Genomic DNA, 23,046 nt, shown 5'->3' with positions numbered 1-23,046 from the left:
TTCCTGACTTGTCAGGTTGTCACAGTTGTAGCTGCTCATACATGGCACCATGCGAAGTATTACTCTACTTCAGTAATGCTATGCTGGATCTCCTTTCTGATTTCCTAGTACATGCAGTGTTAGGAAATTGATGGTGGCATTGCAGTACTGACACTACTTGACTTATGGTAGTAAAAATGGATGATCATGTTACAGAAGATGCTGTAACTTATCTTAGTTGCTATCTGCTTTAGAAGTAAGCTGTTCCCCACTGTGATTACAGTGAATGAATGGCTGGAGTATAGCCTTATATCACAATTATAGCGTTGCAGTGACATCACCACAGGGCTGACTGCATTTGAACATTTCCTGTATTATTTTGCCACTGCAAAAACGAACAAAATGGATCAAAAGAAAAAAAAACGTTTTCACGGAAAAAAAAAAAAAAAAAAAATTAGTTAAGGGACTATGTAATAAAGCTGTGTTGGTGAAACACGTTAAGGTACTTTATGGTATGCCACCACTGTTTATGATGTATTGATCTATTAAAATAAAAGTCTCGTTTGGAAAAAAAATCCCTAGTGCCCCTTCAACTCACCTCCCCCACCCCCCAAAAAAGTAACTGCATTACTCACCTTAAAGTGCTTCTAAAGGCAGAAGGTTTTTTTTTTATCTTAATGCATTCTATGCATTAAGATAAAAAGCTTCTGTGCGCAGCAGCCCTTTTCAGCCCCTCTAATACTTACCCGAGCCCATCTCAATCCAGCAATGTGCACAAGTGCCTAGGCTGTCCTGGACTCTCCCTTCTGGTTGGCTGAGACACAGCACAGCGCCATTGGCTCCCACTGCTGGCAATCAAAGTCAGTTAGCCAATGAGGAGAGAGAGGGTGAGGGGCCTAACCGCGGCTCCGTGTCTGGATGGACACACAGAGCTGCAGCTCGGGTGCCCCCACAGCAAGCTGCTTGCTGTGGGGGCACTCAACAGGAGGGAGGGGCCAGGAGTGCCAGAGAGGGATCCGAGAAAAGGAGGATCCAGGCTGCTCTGCGCAAAACCACTGCACAGAGCAGATAAGTATAACATGTTTGTTATTTTTAACCACTTCCCGCCCGGCCTTTAGCAAAATAATGGCTGGGCAGTGGTTCAGTTATCCTGAGTAGATGTCACATGACGTCTTTCAGGATAACTGCCAGCGCCCGCCAGTCTGACACACCGCTACACCTATCTCAGTAAAGAGCCTCTGACGGAGGCTCTTTACCACGTGATCAGCCATGTCTATTCATGGCTGATCACAGTGTAAACAGGAAAAGCTGTGTATCATCTTTTCCTCACTTGCATCTGACAGACGCGAGTAGAGGAGAACTCTCCTGACTGGGCACTGTGTGGCATTCCTGGTGGCCATGGGTGGCATACCTGGTCATCCATCCGTGGTGGCCATCCCTGGTGGTCCTGGTGGCCCAGTGTGAGCATCCGTGGGAGGGCTGCGCTGATAATCAATCAGCGCAGCCCTCCCACAGATGCCCACACTGGACCACAGGGACCACCAGGGGTGGCCACCATGGATGGATGACCAGGTACTCCACCCATAGCCACCAGGGATGCCACACAGTGCTGAAAATATGCCAAAATAATGCCAGTCAGTGCCCACAAATGGTGCCAGTCAGTGCACATTACTAATGCCTGCCAGAAGTCTCCATATCAGTGATGCCCATCAGTGCCATCTATCAGTGTTCATTAGTGCCACCCATTAGTGTCCATCAGTGCCACTTATCAGTGCCCACCAGTGCCCATCCATGCCACCTATCAGTGCCACCTATAAGTACCCATCAGTGCAGCCTTTTAGTGCTCATCAGTGTCGCCTATCAGTGCCACCTCATCGGTGCCCATCAGTGCCGTCTTATCAGTGCCCATCAGTGAAGGAGAAAACGTACTTATTTTCAAAATTTTATAACAGAAACAAAGAAAACCTTTTTTTTTTCAAAAATTTCAGTCTTTTTTTATTTGTTGCGCAAAAAATAAAAACCCTAGCAGTGATCAAATACCACCAAAAGAAAGCTCTATTTGTGGGAACAAAATGATAAAATTTGTTTGGGTACACTGCAGCATGACGGCGCAATTGTCATTAAAAATGCGACAGTGCTGAAAGCGGAAAATTGGCCTGGGCAGGAAGGGGGTGTAAGTGCTTGGTATTGAAGTGGTTAAACAAAAAACACCGAGACTTTAGTATTACTTTAACCACTTCCATACCGGCCTATTCTGGCACTCCTCTCCTACATTAAAAAAAATCATAATTTTTTTGCTAGAAATTTACTCAGAACCCCCAAACATTAAATATGTTTTTTTATCAGACACCCTAGGGAATAAAATGGTGGTCGTTGCAACTTTTTATGTCCCATGGTATTTGCGCGACAATTTTTCAATTAAATTTTTTAATTAATTTTTAATTAAAAACTAACAAAACACTAAAGTAAGCTCAATTTTTTGGGAGTTACAGAGGAGGTCTATTGCTAAAATTGTTGCTCTTGCTCTAACGCACGCAGCGATACCTCACATGTGTGGTTTGAACGGCGTTTACATATGTGGGTGGGACTTACGTGTGAGTTCGCTTCTGTGCACGAGCACGCGGGGACAGGGGCGCTTTAAATTTTTTAATTTTTTAATTTTACTTTATTTTATTTTTTTTACATTTTCTCTTTAAAAAAAATGTTTTTGATCACTTTATTTCTATTCCCTTGTAATAGAAATGGTACGTGACAGGTCCTCTTTATAGAGAGATGTGGGGTCTATAAGACCCCACATCTCTCCTCCAGGCTAGAAAGCATAGGATCAAAAAAAAAAAGAACGATCCCATACTTTCCAGCCACGTTCGCGGCTTTGTGTATAACCGGGGCCCGAACGTGACATCATAACGTTGTGCCCAGGCCTCTGATGGTCATAGAGAAGATTGGTGACCATCTGGTCACTGGAAATCTCTATACTCGTCATCCGAAGGCGGCAGATTCTTTCTCCGGGTCCCCAATGGCACAGGAGAGCCCGGAGAAGCACCGTAGGGCAGCGGGAGGGAGGGATGTCCCCTCCCGTGGCCTGTAAGAACGATCAAGTGGCTGAACTGCCACTTTGATCATTCTTATGGTGCACAGAATTGCCGGCTCTAAAAGATGATATCTGAATGATGCCTGCAGCTGCCGGAATGACAGTCTCTCTCCAGGCCAGGTGGTCCCTTCGGTCCACTGGAGTCCAAACAGCACTGACAGTCCTGCTCCCGGCTTACCTTGCTCCCGTACAAGAGGCTCCGGCCGCTCCCCTCAGCCTTCTTGCATCACACGACATGCTCAGGCACTGCCTCCACCAGACCGCCCCCCTGCCGGTGCCGCCCACACACACTGTAGCATGCACTCGGATGGTCCCGGCTGGCTGCGAACCAAAACTGTGCATGCGCAGTGCTGAGCCAAGTGTCACAACCATATTTTTAACTAGCAATCCTTTCCATTTACTGGCAGGAGAAAAATGCCTGTTTTTACTGGCTGCCAGTAAAAATACTGGCGGTTGGCAACACTGGTGAGGAGGCAGTGGGGGGCGGGGCCAAGCCACGCTCTGTGTGTCATCGGACACACCGAGATGGCTCAGGAGCGAGCCCATATGAGTGCTTCCATAGCAAGTAGGTTTGGAGGAGTCTGGAGCACTAGAGTGGGACCCAAGAAGAGGAGGGTCAGGGCTGCTCTGTGCAAAACCATTGCAAAGAGCAGGTAACTATAATATGTTTATTATTTAAATAAAATAGGGGTTTACAATCACTTTAAGGACCAGTTCACACCACATGCAGTCCAGTGCGTTTTTTTTTCTGCATCAAAAACACATAGAAAGTAGGTTATATGGTTTTCAATGGCATAGTTCACACCAGTGCTTGCAGTTCCAGTGCGTTCCATTTCCAGAAAAAAAGTAGAACATGCTGCATATTTACTGCACTGGAACGCTGTAAAAAGCATCAAAAACTCACGGGAACGCACCTAAACGCACCAAAAATGCACTGGAACACCCATGTTCTTATTTAAGGTTAAGGAAAAAAAAGGGGGAAAATGCACTGGACTGCATCAAAAACGCACCAAAAACGTATCAAAAATGCACTGGAATGCATCAAAAATGCGCATGCACAAAAGCATCTGGAGCGCATCCGGACTGCGTTTCTATGGTGTGAACTGGCCCTAAGCCCCAGAGCTACTAGATGTTGCGAGTCTTCTAGGTTGTATCAACTCACTTCCTCTCAGCCTCCTAGAAAGATATAACTGGTCTTGGTACACATGAGTGATGTTCTGTGATGCATCCACTTTGAAGTGAACCTGTGCCCAAACACCGCACATTAATGCATTTACATATTCAAATGGTAAAAAAATTTAAAACAAGCCCTCAATCCCCTCTTTGGTTATAGGTTTTGTGGAGAAATTAGTCTTTTACAGTCACAACGGAGGCACTGATACCATGTATCAGTATCATGCATGGCATACTAGCACATTATGTGAAACGTACCTTAAAACAAACCCTTCCAGCTGTCACCTCTGAAGGTGCTTCCATGTTCACTAGTTTTCCTTCCAGGTTCGCGGACTCCGGCTGTGTGAATGGCCAGAGCCGCAATGACGTCACTCCCACACATGCGCACAGGAGCCGCCGTTTACAGCACAGGACTCACGGGGGGGGCCTTTAGAATCTCTTTAAACATTTAATAAAGGCTTATCAAAGCTGGGCTCTTTAGATTTCAATTATCCAAGGTTAAAGTGAAACTAAATGATATCCCTATTTTTTTAAAAATAATCCAATGCTATACTCAAGATGGCCATAGCCAGAAACGCTAGGGGGGGTGTTTTTCAAAGTGAGCTAAGCAAAATAACGCATTGAGACATGGATGGATGGGGCGGGGGAGTTTGCTTTGAATATTAAAAATTAATTAAATTGTGTTTTTGGTTTGTAGTGCTAAGGAGCAGTGTATTCCCGCTTTAAGAAAACATACTTAAAAATTTTAAAACTGAGTTTCAGGCTAAAATTAAAGTAGGTGTAATCCAATCGAGCATCCCCCCTCATACTTGGATATTATTTATTATTCTTTTTATTTTGTTTTTGTACCTTTTTTTTGTTTTTCCAGCAGGTCTTCCATCCTATACCGCTGCAGCAAGGTACGTCCTCTCTGGATTTAGATTGGCCCCTCCTCCTACCCCCTGCTGCCTTCAGGCACCTGTGTGTGTCCCAGAAGACAACGGGGCCATTCAGAAAGTGCAACCCAACTAGCGCATGCGCAGTAGGAAACCGGCTGTGAAGCCTGAAGGCTTCACTGCCAGTTTCCCTTAGTTTCAATGCCAGCGCCTGCACCCGAGCCTATGGGGGGATGACATTTCGGGATCCTTGGACAGGTAAGTGTCCTTATATTAATTATTTAAATTTTTTTTTTTTTAAGGGACCGAAACTCCGCTTTAATGTCAAAAAATACAAAACCTAACATAGCTGAACATTCCTTCTAAAAATGCTAGCTGGCTGTTATGTTGATCCAAAGGCTTCAAAAGGTTTGGTCCCTGACTAAGAACAGGTATGAAGATAAGGAGTTTTGGATGCATACTAATTCCAGATCAGTGACTCAAAAAGTATTGAGGCTGGAGGCAGCCAGGCATCTTGCATTTTCAGAAGGAGAACAGCAATGGTGTCCTCTGTGATGTCCAAGTACTCATATGCACAGGGCCTTTAAGTGTCTCACGCAAACTTGCTTTTGGACATACAGCGTAAATTGCAGGCGTATTTCTGCCCATGTAATACATACCTGCTGCATAAAGCTGGCCATAGCAATGCATGGCTGTACATGGCTGTAGGCAAGTTTACTCTGCTCTTTGTGTAACCCTGCACATGTGTACGGGAATACAATCCTAGATGCATACAGTCTACAGGGGCATATGGCTTTACGCATGCGAGGTGTATGGCCATGCATTACTATGGGTGGCTGGACACAGCAGCAGTGCAGAAATACACCAGCATATTACATAGTGTGGCCAAAAACTGCACTAACAACAATTGTATTTTATTTGCTTTCCTTTGGTTTGCTAAATATTTAAACTTTTTGTTATATCTGATGAGTGCAAAAAACCTGCTGATCCTACAGAAAATCACGTCAGCTGACTTCCTGCGCTCTTTGTCTGCACTGATAGTTATCAGTGACATTGTTCCATCCATTTCTGTGGATTACAGAACACACCACACTGTGTTATGGAGAAGATGAGAGGGGGAGGTGTTTTGTAGTCCGAACACATCTTCAGTTCTAGGGCAACAATGCTGCACCTCAATATAAACAGTACAATGGGTAAGTGGTCTCTCCTTAGCACAGGGAGTGCATTACTGGCAAGATCACCAGGTAAAGAAATTAAAGGAAAAAAAGGCTTGAAAACGAATGCAGCCACTACAACTAATGACCGGTGAACATTTTTGTTCTAGAGTTTAGATACGGAAACTTGAATCTTGAACATGACTCATGCAGTATGAGCTGTGATACTAAACATATGGAAAGTTCTGTATATCTAATATTCAGGCTTTGATTTTGGAATGACTACAAACATGATTGCTATACCAATGCAATGCAGAAGTCAGTGGTACCACACAGTGATAAACATCTAGGTATATGGGACCTGTGTATAATAATTTCCTGTGCTAATGTGCCAATCATTCGCACAGATGCAATAAATATTCAATGTAATTTGCTTAATAGATGTAATTGCCATTTAGTGGCAATAATGTGGTATTTATCTGAAAAACCTTAATCATGAAAAATATTGCATTATTGCCACTAGATGGAAGTGACCATTTTTTTTTACACATAGACCCCTATAGAATTCTCTAGTCTGTTTAGAAGCAAGGGGTTAAGGGCTCATGTCATTTACTCTTGTTAAGGGGTTCTTTACAAATTAACCTTTAATTGTTTTTAAAAATACCACCAATGCTGATACTGTTACAAGGCCCTATGCTATTTAGCTACAACTAGGACTACATTGGCAAATTGTGATTTTGCAAGTGTGTGATTAAAATTGCATGCATTTTATCACCTGCTTTCGATACCATTGCTTTTTACCTGGCAAAGATGGCCAATGCCATCATCTGAATAATCACAGACAGAAGAAGAATATGCCAAATAATCACGTATGGTAATAATGATATTCCTCTGTCCTTTGAATAGGCAAATGAAAATTGTCTTACATAGTTGCTTCTACAATCGTGTTTGATTTTGATTACAGAAAATGATCTGGTGAACATTCCTAACTTTTTAAAAAGAAATACTCGTCTGAACAAAAAAATAATAGAAAATAACAAATTATCGAGCATAAACATAACATTATTAACCACTTTAAGACTGGGCCTATTTTTCAAACTTGTTGTTTACAAGTTAAAATCTTTTTTTTTGCTGGAAAATTACTTAGAACCCCCAAACATTATATATATATATATATATATATATATATATATATATATATATATATATATATATATATATTTTTTTTTTTTTTTTCTAACACCCTAGAGAATAAAATGGCGGTTGTTGGAATACTTTCTGTCACACCGTATTTGTGCAGCGGTCTTAAAAGCGCACTTTTTTAGAAAAAAATACACTTTGTTTTAATTAAAAAATAAGACAACAGTAAAGTTAACCCAATTTTTTTATATTGTGAAAGATGATGTTAAGCTGAGTAAATTGATACCCAACATGTTATGCTTCAAAAATGCGCCCGCTCGTGGAGTGGCGACAAACTTTTATCCTTAAAAATCTCCATAAGTGAAGTTTAACAAATTCTACAGGCTGCATGTTTTGAGTTACAGAGGTGGCCTAGGGCTAGAATTATTGCACTCGCTCTAACAATCGCGGTGATACCTTACATGTGTGGTTTGAACACTATTTTCATATGCGGGCGCTACTCATGTATGCATTCACTTCTAAACGCGAGCTTGGCGGGACGGAGCGCGTTAAAAAAAAAACTTTTTCTCTTATTTATTTTACTCTTTATTTTTTATTTTTACACTCTTCTTTAAAAAACAAAAACAAAACTGTGTCACTTTTATTGCTATTACCAGGAATGTAAACATCCCTTGTAATAGAAAAAAAGCATGACAGGACCTCCTAAATATGAAATCTCGGGTCAAAAAGACCTCAGATCTCATATTTACGCTAAAATGCAATAAAAAAAATGATGTTTGAAAAAAATATAAAAATAAATATGTCCCTTTAAGAGCTATGGGCGGAAGTGACGTTTTTTTTTTTTTTTTTTTTTTTTTTTAATTTATTTATTTGCTGTTTTTCCATACAAAACCGAACTCATCACAATACAAAAGAAAATGATACAGATTCATTGACAGAGTTCATCCTAACCCCCCCAAAAACCCCCGATCCCACCCACCCCTGTTCCTGCAGGAGGATCTAGAGGGGAGCCGCTAGTGAATTTATGGACTCGTATCCATGTCCACTTCGCCGACCCCCTAAATACAATCTATAAATTGCTCGGCATAACTCCAAGTCATTTTATACCGTTGCCATCCCTCCCATTTACCATCTCCTGCCCCCCCCTCCCCAGGATCGATTCCTCTGCTATCCATAATTTCAACGTTGTACACCTCATTGACGCTGAGGAGCCAGTCCCGAATATTTGGTGCAGCCGGGTCTAGCCATTTTGTTGCTATCTGTTTTTTAGCTGCGTCCAGCAATATGGATACCATAGAGGAGCGATAACTCCTCACCGTCTTAGACGTGCCATGAAATAGGCACACCCATGGGTCTATCAGGATAACCTCTCCTGTAATTACCTTGATCAGACTTATGATTTTTCCCCAAAAAGTTTTTATAACGTGGCATTCCCACCACATGTGGGCCATCGAACCTATAGAGGTACAACCCCTCCAACATAAGTTGGATTTGGTGTTGTCCATTTTAGCGAGTCTGTCTGGGGTGGCGTACCATCTTGCCAAGCATTTATAGTGAGTTTCCATTCTCCTGGAATCCTGTGCTGCCAGATGTACCAGTTTCAAAATCTTCTCTAGGGTGACTTCCCCACATTGTGATCCTAATTCCCGTTCCCACTTTTGGATGTACGGGGGAACCTCCAGCTCCAGCCTCATGCCCAGAATCCTATAGATTTGTGAGATAGTCCCACTCGGCTGCTCCCTCCCACAGAGCTGCTCGAGTGGTCTGTATTCCCCTTCCCCCCGAAGTGGCTTTGGAAGCTTTTCAATGAAGTGCGAGAGCTGAAGGTACCTCCACACATCCAAAGCCCCAATCCCCGGGTCTGCCTTTAACTCAGAAAATGTGCGTAAACTTCCATTATTACTAAGGAAGTTTTTAAGTTGGATACCCTCGTCTTTTAACCAATTCCCTCCCACCTCCCTCATCCCTGGCTCAAAAAAAGAATTGTCTTTCATGTAAATTAAAGGTGAGTTAAATGTCCACTTATTCTGTGTGTGTGCCAAATCCCAACATTTAAGAGTGTTTTGTGTCATAACCGCTGTGTTAGTGCCCAGTGCTCGGTATTTTGGTGGATTCCATACAATCCTACGTAGATCAGTGTTACTCATGTAGTGTTCTAATCCAACCCATCTTTTTTCAGTATCCTTTTTGGACCATTCAATAACCCGTGATATTGTGATTGCTATATAATATCTATAAAAATCCGGTAGGGCCAACCCCCCCTTTTTTTTTCCCCTACTCAAAACCACGTAAGAGATACGTGGTTTTTTGCCCCCCCAGACAAACCTCGCCACCAATCGCTTTAAGGCTCCAAAATAATACAGAGGAAGTGGGATGGGGAGCATCTGGAATTTAAAAAGTATCTTAGGGGTCAGTATCATCTTAACCGCATTCACGCGGCCGAGCCACGAGAGCGGTCTCGTAGCTAACCTTCTAGTTTCCTGCCTAATCTCATCCAGCAGTGGTAAGAAATTTTTATGGTACATTCCATTTATGGAGTTGGAAAGTTTTACCCCTAGATATTTAATTTCCTCTTTCCAGGGAATTGGGAATACCTGAGCAAGATGGGAGGCCTCGTCCTTGCCCACGCTAATATTTAGGATCTCCGACTTCTTCAAATTAACTTTGAAGTTTGATAGTTCCCCGTACCCTCTGATTACTCGGAGCAGGTTCGGGAGGGTAATTCTAGGGTTGGTAATAAAAAACAATATATCGTCGGCGAACGCCGCGAGTTTATGCTCCTCCCCTCCCGCTCCCACCCCGTTACAATCTGGGTCGTTGCGAATGATAGCGAGGAGAGGCTCAAGGGACAGAACAAACAATAGAGGGGACAACGGGCACCCCTGCCTAGTACCGTTTTTCATCTCCAGAGGTTCTGATAATACCCCATTAACCCTAACTGTAGCCATAGGGTGACTATAGAGGGACCTCACCCAGGAGATGTACCTCTGCCCCACCCCCATGACTTCCAACGTTTTCCACATGAACCCCCAGTCTACCCTGTCAAACGCTTTTTCTGCGTCAACTGACAGGAATAGAACTGGGGGTCCCTTGCGTCTACCTAACTCCATAAGGAGCGCTGCTCTTAAGCCGTTATCTCTGCTCTGTCTCCCGGGTATGAAACCCGCTTGATCTGCATGCACCAGGGATGCCATTCTCTCCTTCAGTCTCCCAGCCAAAACCTTTGCAAAAAGCTTCACGTCTGCGTTCAACAACGAGATGGGCCTATAGCTGGAGCATAGCCTATCGTTTTTCCCCTCCTTTAAAATTAAAGTAATTGAAGCTAACAACGCCTCTCTCCCCATCTCACAGTTATTACCCAGATCGTTCCAATATTGGCACAGTCTAGGGACTAAAATGTGTTTCAACTTCTCCAAATATAATGTGGTGAAGCCGTCAGGGCCAGGGCTCCTGCCTTTCGGGGAGGATTTGAGGGCAACCATGATCTCTTCCTCTCCGATCGGTCTATCCAGGGCCTCTCTCTCTTCCTTTGTGAGCTCCGACACTCCTGCCTCCCTTAGGAACTCCTCGACCCTCTTCCCCTGCGTAGGGCTGACCGTTCTATTTAGGCCAATGGAGTAGAGCGCCCCGTAAAACTTTTTAAACTCCTCTGCTATACCTGTACTAGTGCTGATAAGCTCTCCTTTTTTGTTCTGTATTTTGCCTATGAAATTCCTGTCTTTTTTCTTTCTGATCATTCTGGCCAGGTGCTTGCTCGACTTATTTGCCCACAGGTAATTTTCTTTTGTTAGTTTATTAAGGGATCTCTTAGTTTCCTGATCTATAATATCCCTCAACTCCTCCCTTTTATTGACTAGTCGGTGGAAGATTTCCTGACTAAATCCCCTTCTCTCCTTGTGTTTCTGCTCCAAGATAAAAATTTCAGCGAGCAGCTTCTCCCTTTCCTCCCTTCTCTTTTTTTTAATTCCCGCTCCCATGGAGATAAGGACCCCCCTGGTAAACGCTTTATGCGCTTCCCATAGAGTGGAATATGAAACCTCTCCTGTATCATTCGCTTTAAAGTAAAAGTCCACCTCTTCCTGTATCTTCTCCAGCACTTTTGGGTCTTTAAGCAGAGATTCATTCAGTTTCCACGCATAAGTCCTCTCGACCCTGTCAGGGAGTCTCATCGTTAAAGTGACCGGTGCGTGGTCTGAAAGTGAAATAATCTCAATTTTAGTTTCTTCTACTTGCTCCAAGAGGCCATGGTCAACAAAGATGTAGTCTAGTCTCGAATACGTCCCGTGCACAGGGGAGAAGAAGGTAAAGTCCCTATCCTTGGCGTGTTGCGTCCGCCAAGCGTCTACAAGGCGGCAGTTGTATAGCCGCCGCCCGATTGCGACGGTAGAGGCCCTGCTCGTCCCCCGTGCCCGGGACGTAGTATCGAGAACAGTGTCCAGGTAAAAGTTAAGATCTCCCGCCAGTACCACCTCTCCCTCTCTAAAGCTCATCAGCCTTGTCAACACCTGACCGAAAAATGCAATTGGTTTCTTATTAGGGCAATATATATTCGCCAGAGTGAGTATTTTATTTCCGATGCTACCTTTCAAGAAAATGTACCGGCCATCCGGGTCTGACAGTCTATCTATTAATGAGAAGTTTGAAGACTTTGAGAAACCAATTGCCACCCCCTTTGCTCTTCTGATGGGGGAGTCGCTGTAGAACCATTGCGGCAAGCCCGGAGAGAAGAGCCTGATCCTAGACTCCAGCACCAGATGAGTCTCTTGGAGAAAGACTATGTCAGCCCCATAATATTGCAATTCCTTCAGAATTTTATGTCTTTTTACAGGAGAGTTAAGGCCCTTTACGTTGTATGAGAGAAACTTGAGGTCAGGCATTACTTAGGCTCACGGCCCTGGCCGCTCCTCTCTGCCCTTCTAAGATCCCCCTCGCAGGAACACCCACCCCCCCTTCTTCCCCGCCCCCAAACTCCCCCCGCCCCAACCCCTCCCCCCATTCCCCCGGCTGCCACCCAGCCCAAGGCCCGCTTATAGGGGATGTTCCAGATCCCATACAGCGCGCACTACTTCGAGGGGTGGTGCCGACATGCCGGCAACCCGTGCCGCCCCCCCGCTACGCTAGGGAAGGTAGGGAGGAGAGAGAGGAAGGAAAAAAAAAAAAAAAACCCCAACTCTCCCCCCCATCCCCCCCCCACACGGAGGGAGGTTAAGAGGACAAAAGGCCAGCGCTCCTACTAGGACCCGCACCCCCCCCCACCCCCCACCCCAGCCCAGCAAACACCTTATTGCACTATAGAATGCCCAAAGTCCCAAGTCCCGTAACTTTGTTGAACTCAACAGTCCCCCGATTGAGAGGGAGATCACCGAGGAAGAGAAAAAAAAAAAAAAGAAAAAAAAAAAAAAAAAAAAAAAAAAAAAAAGGGAAGGGATCAGAGTCCCCCTCATACTCAAATGAGCTTAGTGGGATGATCATTATGGTTCTTATCTCAGTTCTTCTGGCATCGTGATCCCCACACTTGCGCAAAAATCCTGAGTCTCTTCTGGAAACCTCATCCTATGTGTTCTCCCATCTTTGACTACTAACAGGGATGTTGGGAACCCCCAGCTATACTTCAAGTTGGCCCTTCGAAGTTGATCTAATAAGGGTCTCATCTGTCTTCTTCGTGCTAGGGTTCCAGCCGATATGTCCGCGAAAATCTGTAGGTTTTTATTTTCGAAGCAGATTGGGGGAGCACCCCTGAGATTCCTCCATATTTTTTCCTTGTCTTCGTACGAGTGGAACTTCACGATAACATCCCTGGGAATATCTTGATTGAGATTAGGGGGTTTCCTTACCCTATGGGCCCGATCGATCTTGAGGGCCTCCTCCTCCTTTCTACCCAGAATGGGGTTGAATATTTTTCTCACTTTCTCCCCCAGATCTTCATTCAGTTGTTCCGGGATGGATCTGATTCGCAGATTTTGTCGCCTGCTCTGGTTCTCCTGCTCTTCCATTTTGTAGGACAACATGCGATTCTCACTCTGAATCTTGACGATTTGATCCTGGAGGTCAGAGATCGTCTTTGCTTGCTTTGCTGATACCTCTTCGACTTCTTCCACCCTATGGAGTAAGTGGCCCATGTCTGAACGTACATTCATGATTTCCGATTTTATCACTCCTTCCAGTTTAGCGAACATTTCCAGCATTTCTGTTCTATTCATGCCACGGTCCATATTTCTTTGTTCTTCCGGGGTGTCACTCAGCACTCCCCCCTCCAGACCCAAGCCCTCCTTAGGCCTAGCCCCCTGTCCCCCCTTCTGCTTCTGTTGTTCTTTTTTCTTTTCGTTTGTTCCTGAGTGTTTCATATCCTGCCCTGGACTCTTTGGGTTTGGTTCTGTAAGATATTTTTGTATGATGCTGTTATTAAGGCTCTCTCTTGAGTTTTTAGGTTCTGCTGTTTTTTGGGACCGCCCTCTCATACTTCCACCGGGTATCAGCTTTTAGGGTGTCAAACCTATCCCCAGGGCGTGTTACTCGGTCCCTCCTGGTGGTGCCTCCCCACCGCATGCACAAAAGAAAAATAAAGGGAAAGAGAAAAGGACCAAAAGAGGCAAAATTATGTTCCGATGCACACAAGGTCCCAAGGAGAGCCCTCCTAGCCCTCTTCGCCTGTTGCTATCCTTATCACCCGCCTTGGAAAGAGTCCTTACATTGATGCTGGATATTTCCTTAAATTGTGGGAGGTTTCTAAATGACGGGACCTGAATGAGTGACCTTATCGGTCCCCCTCCTTATGTCTCAGAAGCAGGGCAAGGACCCAGGGGGGTGGACTGTGGAGTATATGAGCCAGTTCTCAGGCGTGAGAGGGTGGCCAGACCACAGACCCAGTACCCAAAGTTTGTTCACAAATTCGCAGCCAGGTCCAGGAGGGGAAAGCACAGAATTCCCTGCACTCAAACACTGCTCAGACACTGATTCTACAGGTTGTTAACCGTCCATATACCGCTATGCCTTCCAGTTACTTCACATAAGGGTAGGAAAAGATTCCTACCTTTTCTTCTGTCACTGTCACTCGGCAATAGCCCTCCTGAAACGTAGGGTCGCAGTCCTGGTCCTGGGTGAGAAGCAGGGGGGGGTGAGGAAACACCAGGGGGGGGTCGTCAGATGTCCAGTGCGTCGGGTAAAGTTCACGCAGACAGCACGCTGTTCAAACGGCTTCGCTACTCTTCCACCCGCTCTCTGGGCTTCTCCCCAGCTGATAAACAGCTGTTTGTCTGCTCGTTTTTAGATCTGTCACGTCCCAGCCGGCCGGCTGGGTCGTGTCCTTGAAGGTGTCGCCGTCCGCGGGAGCGGGGAACGAGGAGGGGGGGGGGGGCCCGTCACGGGAGCCAGGACGTCTCGGTGGAGTACTTACACCGAGACCATTGCAGTATCTCGCCCCGTTCGCAACTCTCTCCCGCCCGGAGCCGCTCGCCTCAGATCCTCACACAGGCGCCGACATCAGCCCCTCCCCCTCACAGACGTCCTACGTCACGTCCTCATCGTGATCAGCCGAGTGACTGTTGTTTCTAATCTCCGGAAGTGACGTTTTAATGTCGCTCCCGCCCTGCAATGGTATGGAGCCGGGTAGGGGCCATCTTCCCCTCACTTAGCTCCATACCACATAGGGGAGAGGACACGATTGCCTCCGCCGCTGCTGGCAGCTCCGGTACGCGATGGAGGGCACCAGAACACGGCGCGAGGGCCCCTTTCCCGCCCCCGATAAAAGTGATCTCACGGCGAATTCGCCACTGAGACCACTTTTGTCTGAAAGCAGACCGCCCGCTGAAGAAGAGGATACTGGGGTTATGGCAGCTAGCTGCTGCCATCACAATGATATCCCTCTTCAAATTCCTGTCGTATAATGATGGCGGGCGGTCCGTAAGTGGTTAACCGATTCCGCAATTCTGTTTGGTCATGCGTACCAATGTCACTATGGTAGCTCTGTCATATAGCAGTTAACCCCCCCATCCCCCCCAAAAAAAATCACAGTTTAGATTGTAGACGCTATGACTTTTGTGCAAACCAATCTATATACGCTTATTGGGATTTTTTTTACAAAAAATAAGTAGCAGGAAGTTGAAAAATAACAGACTTACTGGCAGGATCACCAGGTGAAAAAAAAAGGTTAAAAAGAATAATGCAGCTGCCACTCCTAAGAATTGGTAAGCTGCAAAATAATATACCTTAAAGCTGGGTTCACACCTCTGACGAATGCGGCTCACAGCAGGGGGTCCGGCGTGTCCCTGTTCTCCGTTTCAGGGATGAATCAGGGCTGAATTTTTTCCTGAATTCATACCTGAAACAGAGCCAAAGATGCACAGCATTCCTGTGCAAACCGCTCTGCAGCTGCAACGGAGATATAGAGAGCCGGTCACAATGTCCTGTCATGTGAATTGGATGTGGGGAAACCCCACATCCTAATTCACATAGGTGTGAACACAGCCTAAAGGAGAGTTGCACTCAAAAGTGGAACTTCTGCTTATCCGTCTCCTCCCTCCCTCTGGTGCCACAATTGGCACCTTTCAGGGAGAAGGGGGTACCTGTTTTTGACAGGTACCGTTCCCCACTTCCGGAGACGGCGTTGCGGCCCCCCTCCTCCTTCCTCTGCCTCCAGGCCAATCAGAAAGCGCAGTGTTCTTCGCACATGCTCAGTAGGGAACCGGCTGTGAAGCCAAAAAGCTTCACTGCCGGGTTCCCTCACCGGGAATTGCGGCGGCTACACCCGACAGGGGTTCTGACATTGCGGGATCCCTGGACAGGTAAGTGTCCATATATTAAAAGTCAGCAGCGAAAGTATTTGTAGCGGCTGACTTTGAATTTTTCTTGGGGGGGCTGAACCTCCTCTATAATTCGTTTTACTTAGACTTTTTCCTTTTTTTCACCTGTTCATCCAGTCAGTAACACACCTATCTTAAAGCTAAACTTCACTCACTTAATGAACATTGACTATTTTAAAAGGGTTGTAAACCCTTGTGTTTTTCACCTTAATGCATCCTATGCATTAAGGTGAAAAAACACCTGGCAGCGACCGCCCCCCCCAGCCCCCCTGTTTTACTTACCTGAGCCCGTATTTCTGTCGGCAGAGACATGCCCTCCCTCTCTCACCGGGGTCCCGGCTCTTGATTGGATAGATTGATAGCAGCACAGCCATTGGCTCCTGCTGCTGTCAATCAAATCCAATGACGCGAGGGCCGGGGTGTGGGGCCGAGTCCATCATTCGTGTCTATGGACGCAAATGCTGGACTCGGGAGCGCACCCGCAAGGTAACCCACCCAGGAAAGTGATTCTCCTAGGGGGTTATCTGAAGCAAATGCTATGTGAATCAATTGCCCTTACTCAATGCTAGGGGAGGGGGTTTCAAAGTGATTTCTCAGCAAAATAAAGCATAGAGAGATGGATGAGGGATGTTGCTTTAAATATTAAAAGTAAATTAAATAGCGTTTTTGGTTTGTTGTGCTCAGATGTAGTAAAGTTCCACTTTAACATGGCTCCACTCTAGTGGAAGAGAAATGGAATTGCCCTTGGACTGCAGCATTGTCAGCCTGCGGAGAGGGTAATGCATGCTAGCAGATTTTGATGAGCACATTAAAGCTGTGCCTCAACTTATGCCATGTACACACGAGCGGACTTTCGACGGACTGAACTCCGAAGGACTTTTTGACGGACTTTCAATGGAGTTCCAACGCAACGGACTTGCCTACACACGATCACACCAAAGTCCGACTGATTCGAACGTGATGACGTACGACCGGACTAGAATAGGGAAGTTCATAGCCAGTAGCCAATAGCAGCCCTAGCGTCGTTGTTTGTCCATCGGACTAGCATACAAACGAACGTATTTTTTGACCAGACTCAAGTCCATCGGAAAGATTTGAAACATGTTCTATTTCTAAAGTCCGTCTGATTTTTCGACAGCAAAGGTCCAATGAAGCCAACACACGATCAAATTGTCCGACAGATTTGTTCCATCGAACCTTTGCTGTCGAAAAGTCCGGTAGTGTGTACATGGCATAACACTTTATAAGCAGTTATAAAAAACTGTTTTCTTTTCCTGTCGGGATGAAGGCTGTTTACAAAACTGATTAAAACTGAGCATTGTAAGCACCCCTGTCAATAGACAATGGCTTGTCTCAACGCTCCAACTGCCACATTTGCTGGAGAGCTTGGTCTATTAAAGGAAAATAACAGACTTATGCCACGTTCACACGATCGGACATTCCGACAACAAAATCCATGGACTTTTGCCGACTGATGTTGGCTCAAACTTGTCTTGCATACACACGGTCACACAAATCTTGTCGGAAATTCAAGAACGCGGTGAGGTACAACACGTATGATGAGCCGAGAAAAATGATGTTCTATAGCCAGTGCGGCTCTTCTTCTTGATTCCGAGCATGCGTGTAACCTTGTGCGTTGGAATTGTGTACACACGATCAGAATTTACGACAACGGATTTTGTTGTCGGAAAATTTGAGATCCAGATCTCAAATTTTGTGTGACGGAAATTCCGATGGGAAATGTCCGATGGAGCCTACACAAGGTTGGAATTTCTGACAACAGGCTCCCATTGAACATTTTCCGTCTGAAAATCCAACCGTGTATATGGGGCATTACTGGTAGGATCAGAAGGTACAAATAAAGAAAAAATGCCTACACAAACGAATACAGCTGCCACATCTAAGGATTGGTAAGTTGCAACATATTACATTTTTGTCTTTGGGTTTAATACCATTTTAAGCAGAGCAAACAGACGTGATCATATGCAGTGCTGTACTACCTAATAATCAAACATGGCTACAATTTTTTCTCACATTCCGATGCTTTAACTAGTTCAGCTCTTTGGATGTATTACGTATGTTGGAAGAGTGTCCTGTCAATCACAAGCTGATGGCAGCCATCAGCTTGTGCTCTGCTTGTTCAGCCGACTTGAAAGTGAAAGTGATGTGGTGGCTGTATAGTTACTGATCACCCAGAGCGGGTGACCCCCCCTTGTTCCCAGGCTCTCCCACTCTTACTGGAAGTTCAGGACTGTAACTGCCAGCTTTATATATATATATATATATATGCTTCGATCTCATATAAACAAAGAAACTGGAAGCAGAGATGATTTTGTTACTTCTGGTTTCAGATCCACCATTTCCTAGCCGGTATAGCCAGGGGACAGATCTAACTGAGTAGATCTGTGCTTGGTTAGATGGTGCGAAGGGCAGAAGACACATTGGCGTCTATTAGGCCGCTAATGTCTCCAAAACGAGTACCAGTCACCTGTCCAATGCTTTTACATGAGGGTTTATTAACCTCTTCTGATAGCAATCAAGTAAAAATAAACAAATAAAACAAAAACAAAAAAAATATATAATCTATTAAAAAATGTTTAAAAAAAAAATTGCTGTAATCTTCGTTACCCCACACACATGCACAAACACAAGCCCGCGGTTGCACTGCATGTGTGACATATCACTATGAAAGTCAGTTTGAGATCAATAATTCTAGTACAAGTGCTCTTGGTTAACTCTAAACTGATGAGCTGTAAAGGCTTTTGACCACTTGACTACTGGGCACTTACACCCCCTTCCCGCCAAGGCCAATTTTCAGCTTTCAGCTCTGTTGCATTATGAATAACAATTGCGCGGTCATGCAGCACTGTACCCAAACAAAATTTGTATCATATTTTTTTTTCCTTAAATAGAGCTTTCTTTTGGTGGTATTTATTCACCACTGGGGTTTTTATTTTTTGCTAAAGAACAAAAAAATTCCGAAAATTTTGAAGAAAAAAAATGTCATAGTTTGTTATAAAATTTTGCAAACAGGTAATTTTCTGCTTCACTGATGTGCGCTGATGAGCCAGTACTGATGGGCACTGATAGGCTGTACTGATGGGCACTGATGAGGCGGCACTGATAGGTGGCACTGATGGGCACTGATAGGTGGCACTGAAGGACACTGAGAGGTGACTGATGAGTTGGCAATGATAAAGCGGCACTAATGAGGCTGCAATGATGGGCACTAATGAGGCGGCACTGATAGGTGGCACTGGTAGGCACTGATAGGTGGCACTGAAGGACACTGAGAGGTGGCAATTATGAGCACTGATAGGCACTGGTAGGCAGCACTGTTAGGTGACACTGATGCAGGGGCGGATCCAGGGGGGGGCAACGGGGCAATTGCCCCCTCCAAGAATGTGGGTGAGTGAGTGGGCAGGCAGGCGTCGCTGCGGGTGAGAGAGCCGGCGGGCGGCTCCGCGGCTGAGAGCACGGGCGGCTCCGTTGGTGAGAGACAGCGGGCGGCTCTGTTGGTGAGCAGCTGTGTAGCTCGGTGACAGTGTGTGAGCGGGCTGCTGGCCAATAAGGGAGCCGGCGGGCAGGGGAGCAGAGAGATAACATCATCTCTCACCGCCCAGTGCCCGCCCTGCATCCCTGCAGTTCCGCCCCCACTGTGCAGTGTGCAGGCAGCCGCAGCAGCAGAGAGATTACATCATCTCTCTGTTGCTTGACTGGTAATGTGCTGCCTGACTCTGGGACACAGCAAGAGACAATTATAGCAGGCAAGTGACAATCTGCAACGTGTGGCATGGGACGTGGCAAGTGACAATCCGCAACGTGTGGCATGGGACGTGGCAAGTGACAATCTGCAACGTGTGGCATGGGACGTGGCAAGTGACAATCTGCAACGTGTGGCATGGGACGTGGCAAGTGACAATCTGCATCGTGTGGCAAGTGACGTGGCAAGTGACAATCTGCAACGTGTGGCATGGGAGAGGGGCAAGTGACAATCTGCATCTGGTGACAGGCGACGTGGAAAATGACAATCCGCAACATCTGGCATGGGACGTGGCAAGTGACAATCTGCAACATGTGGCATGGGACGTGGCAAGTGACAATCTGCAACGTGTGGCCTGGGACGTGGCAAGTGACAATCTGCAACGTGTGGCATGGGACGTGGCAAGTGACAATCTGCAACATGTGGCAAGTGACATGGCAAGTGACAATCTGCAACGTGTGGCATGGGACGTGGCAAGTGACAATCTGCATCTAGTGACAGGCGACGTGGCAAGTGACAATCCGCAACGTGTGGCAGGTGACAGTGGTAAGTGACACGCTCGGGGCTCCCACTGATTCTGCATTATGGTGAGTTGAAGCATTTCATTTTTTAAAACAGTGTAATAATAGTAATAATGCGCTTCAATCATCCTGACACCATAACAACCATGGTGTCGTGATGATTGAAGCGCCAACACCAGCCATTTCCCCATTAAATTTAACCCAAAAAAGTAATTCCTGGCAGTGCCTCTCCCGAGACTAGGCTCTGGATCCGCCCCTGCACTGATGATGAGGCACTGATGGGCACTGATTGGGAGCGCTGATGGCACTGAAAGGTGGCACTGGTGGGCACTGATTGGCACTTAAAGGTGGCACAGGTGGAAACTGATTGGCACTGAAATGTGGCACTTGTGGGCACTGATTAGCAGCGCGTGTGGGCACTGATAGGTGGCACAGATTGGGACCGATGGCCCTGTAACGGAAGTCGGTTACGGGATTTATACTTTTCTCCTCACGCTAATAGTGAGGATAGTTTGGGTACCGTAGTTTTTTTGTGATATCACAGGCGTGCAATTTTAAGACTTGGCATGTTTAGTATCTTTTTACTTTTATATTTTACCAAAAAACGGTATTATATTATGTGTGTTTGCACTAAAATTAATTTTATTATATTTTTCCTGAAAATTTGCTTAAATAAACAGGTGTGCAAATATCATAGGGTCAATTCCCTAAAAGTTAAATAATGCTGAAAAAAATGCGGTAAAATAACTCATGCGGAAACAAATGTGTAAATGTTCAATTCACTAAGAATTGTGCGGTAAATAACTACTGCGGTAAAGTTTCTATAATGTGTTAATTACAGCAAATTTCCATGTGGTAATTTATCGCATTAAGTCGGATGCTAAGGAGCAGGCTGGGAAGGCGTCAGCTGCAGCCCTAACAACAGATAACTCATCAGCTGTCAACGGATTCCCCGCTGACAGCTGAATGTAAAGAAAACATGTCGGCAATGAAAAATTATGAAAAAAAAGCAGCATTGGGTCTCCCCCAATACACACCAGGACCTTTGTGGGGTTGTGGGGAAGAGGCCCCCTGCCCCAAAGAACCCCCCCATGTTGAGGGCATGTGGCCTGGTTTAGTTCAGGAGGGGGGGCATTTGCTCATCCCCTCCCTTTCCTGACCTGCCAGGCTGCATGCTAAGGATGGATTTTGGGGGGGTCCCCACAGCATTGTTTTTAAATTTTGGCGTATTGTTCCCCTTAAAATCCATACCATACTCAATATTTACTGGCACATTTTTAAATTTGGGAAATAAGGCATAATCTGTATTTTTTTTTTTTTGTGAATTTTACTTTTTTTACAGCATGCAATAATTTATGCAAATGAGTCATGGGACCGTGTTATCGTATGCGGTAAAAGTTAGTGAATTGATCCCATGTGACATAAAAATTTGCAACTTTTTATTCTACAGGGCCTCTGCTTTCAGAAAATATATAATGTTCTGGGTGTTTAAGTAATTTTATTGCTAAAAATGAAGATTTTTACATGTGTGCAAAAATGAAAAACTTTGTTCTAGAGCCGAACTGGTTAAACCGATGAAAAACGAAGCCAATTGTATTTTACATGAAGCACCAACTTATTCTGTAGTGGTGTACAGTGAAAGCGTACACAGGCAGTAGTTACAATACAGATCACATGAAGAACGTAACATGGATAGGAGGCCCATGAGCAGAAGAGCAGAATTTCTTTAGAAATCACTTTTGCATGGCCGTATAAAGTAACCGTGTACATATTTCCAGGCCAATGACAAATGTCATCAGTGGAAGTTCAGAAGTGAAGGTCACAAGTCAGCAGAATGTGGAGTGTGCAATGAAAGGCATATAGAGAATTAACATTGATAACACTTTTCGGCACTACAGTTCAATTTAGGTAAGCACAATATTGCAACACTTTACGTTACAGCCTATCAAGTTAGCTCTACAAATTGCTTACCTTGAGAACAGAGATGATTATTCGAGATTCTCCAGCTTGTATCGCAACAGAACTGAGTGTGGTCGTAGACGGCTGGCCAGACGAACTGCTTTTGTCAGACATGTTGTCCCAAAATCCAAGTCCACAATTGTATTATGTATACAAACGCTTAAAGGAACCGTCCTCTACCGTAGTCACACAAAAAAATGAGGAGTAAGACTATTGGAAATCATTGAGCAGCAAAGCTCAGGCAGCCTTGAAAGCTGAAGTGAAGCAAAGAACAGGAGGATAAAAATAGATGGTCCCATTGAGTTTATCATCATGCTGCCTGTGAGCTGACACACCCCTAACTTTAGAGCAGAGATCTGCTGGAACACTTGTACTATTATCAGAGATGTGGAGGCCGTCTTCAGTCCGTGGGCTTCTGATGCTGGACGAGCAAATGGAAAAAGAACCACTTCAATCATAAGAGCTAAATTTGCTGTCACTGTTCCTATCAGTGAAAATGTTATAATTAGCATTGTGGCTTTTATCTCCTATGTGCATGGCTGTATTCATAGCTGGTTATAAGTACATACATCTACTGTCCAGTCATTGTCTGT

The 23,046-nt window shown here is 45.2% G+C and overlaps 1 protein-coding gene across 1 annotated transcript in view; it reads right to left on the bottom strand.

Annotated features, from left to right (window-relative positions):
• Positions 1-22,770, bottom strand: part of CCDC141 (coiled-coil domain containing 141) — a gene marked incomplete in the record, with an annotated part of 261,745 nt that extends 238,975 nt beyond the window's left edge. The window contains 1 exon segment of the mRNA XM_073633762.1: positions 22,466-22,770. Within this exon segment, the coding sequence (XP_073489863.1) occupies positions 22,466-22,567 (102 nt within the window).
• Between the last annotated feature and the right edge of the window lie 276 nt (positions 22,771-23,046).

Source organism: Aquarana catesbeiana, linkage group LG06 (genome assembly GCF_042186555.1).
Source record: "Aquarana catesbeiana isolate 2022-GZ linkage group LG06, ASM4218655v1, whole genome shotgun sequence".
In the NCBI taxonomy this organism is placed as follows: Eukaryota; Metazoa; Chordata; class Amphibia; order Anura; family Ranidae; genus Aquarana; species Aquarana catesbeiana.
The sequence above is the reverse complement of the archived record's forward strand: the minus strand, read 5'-3'. Positions and strand labels throughout refer to the sequence as shown.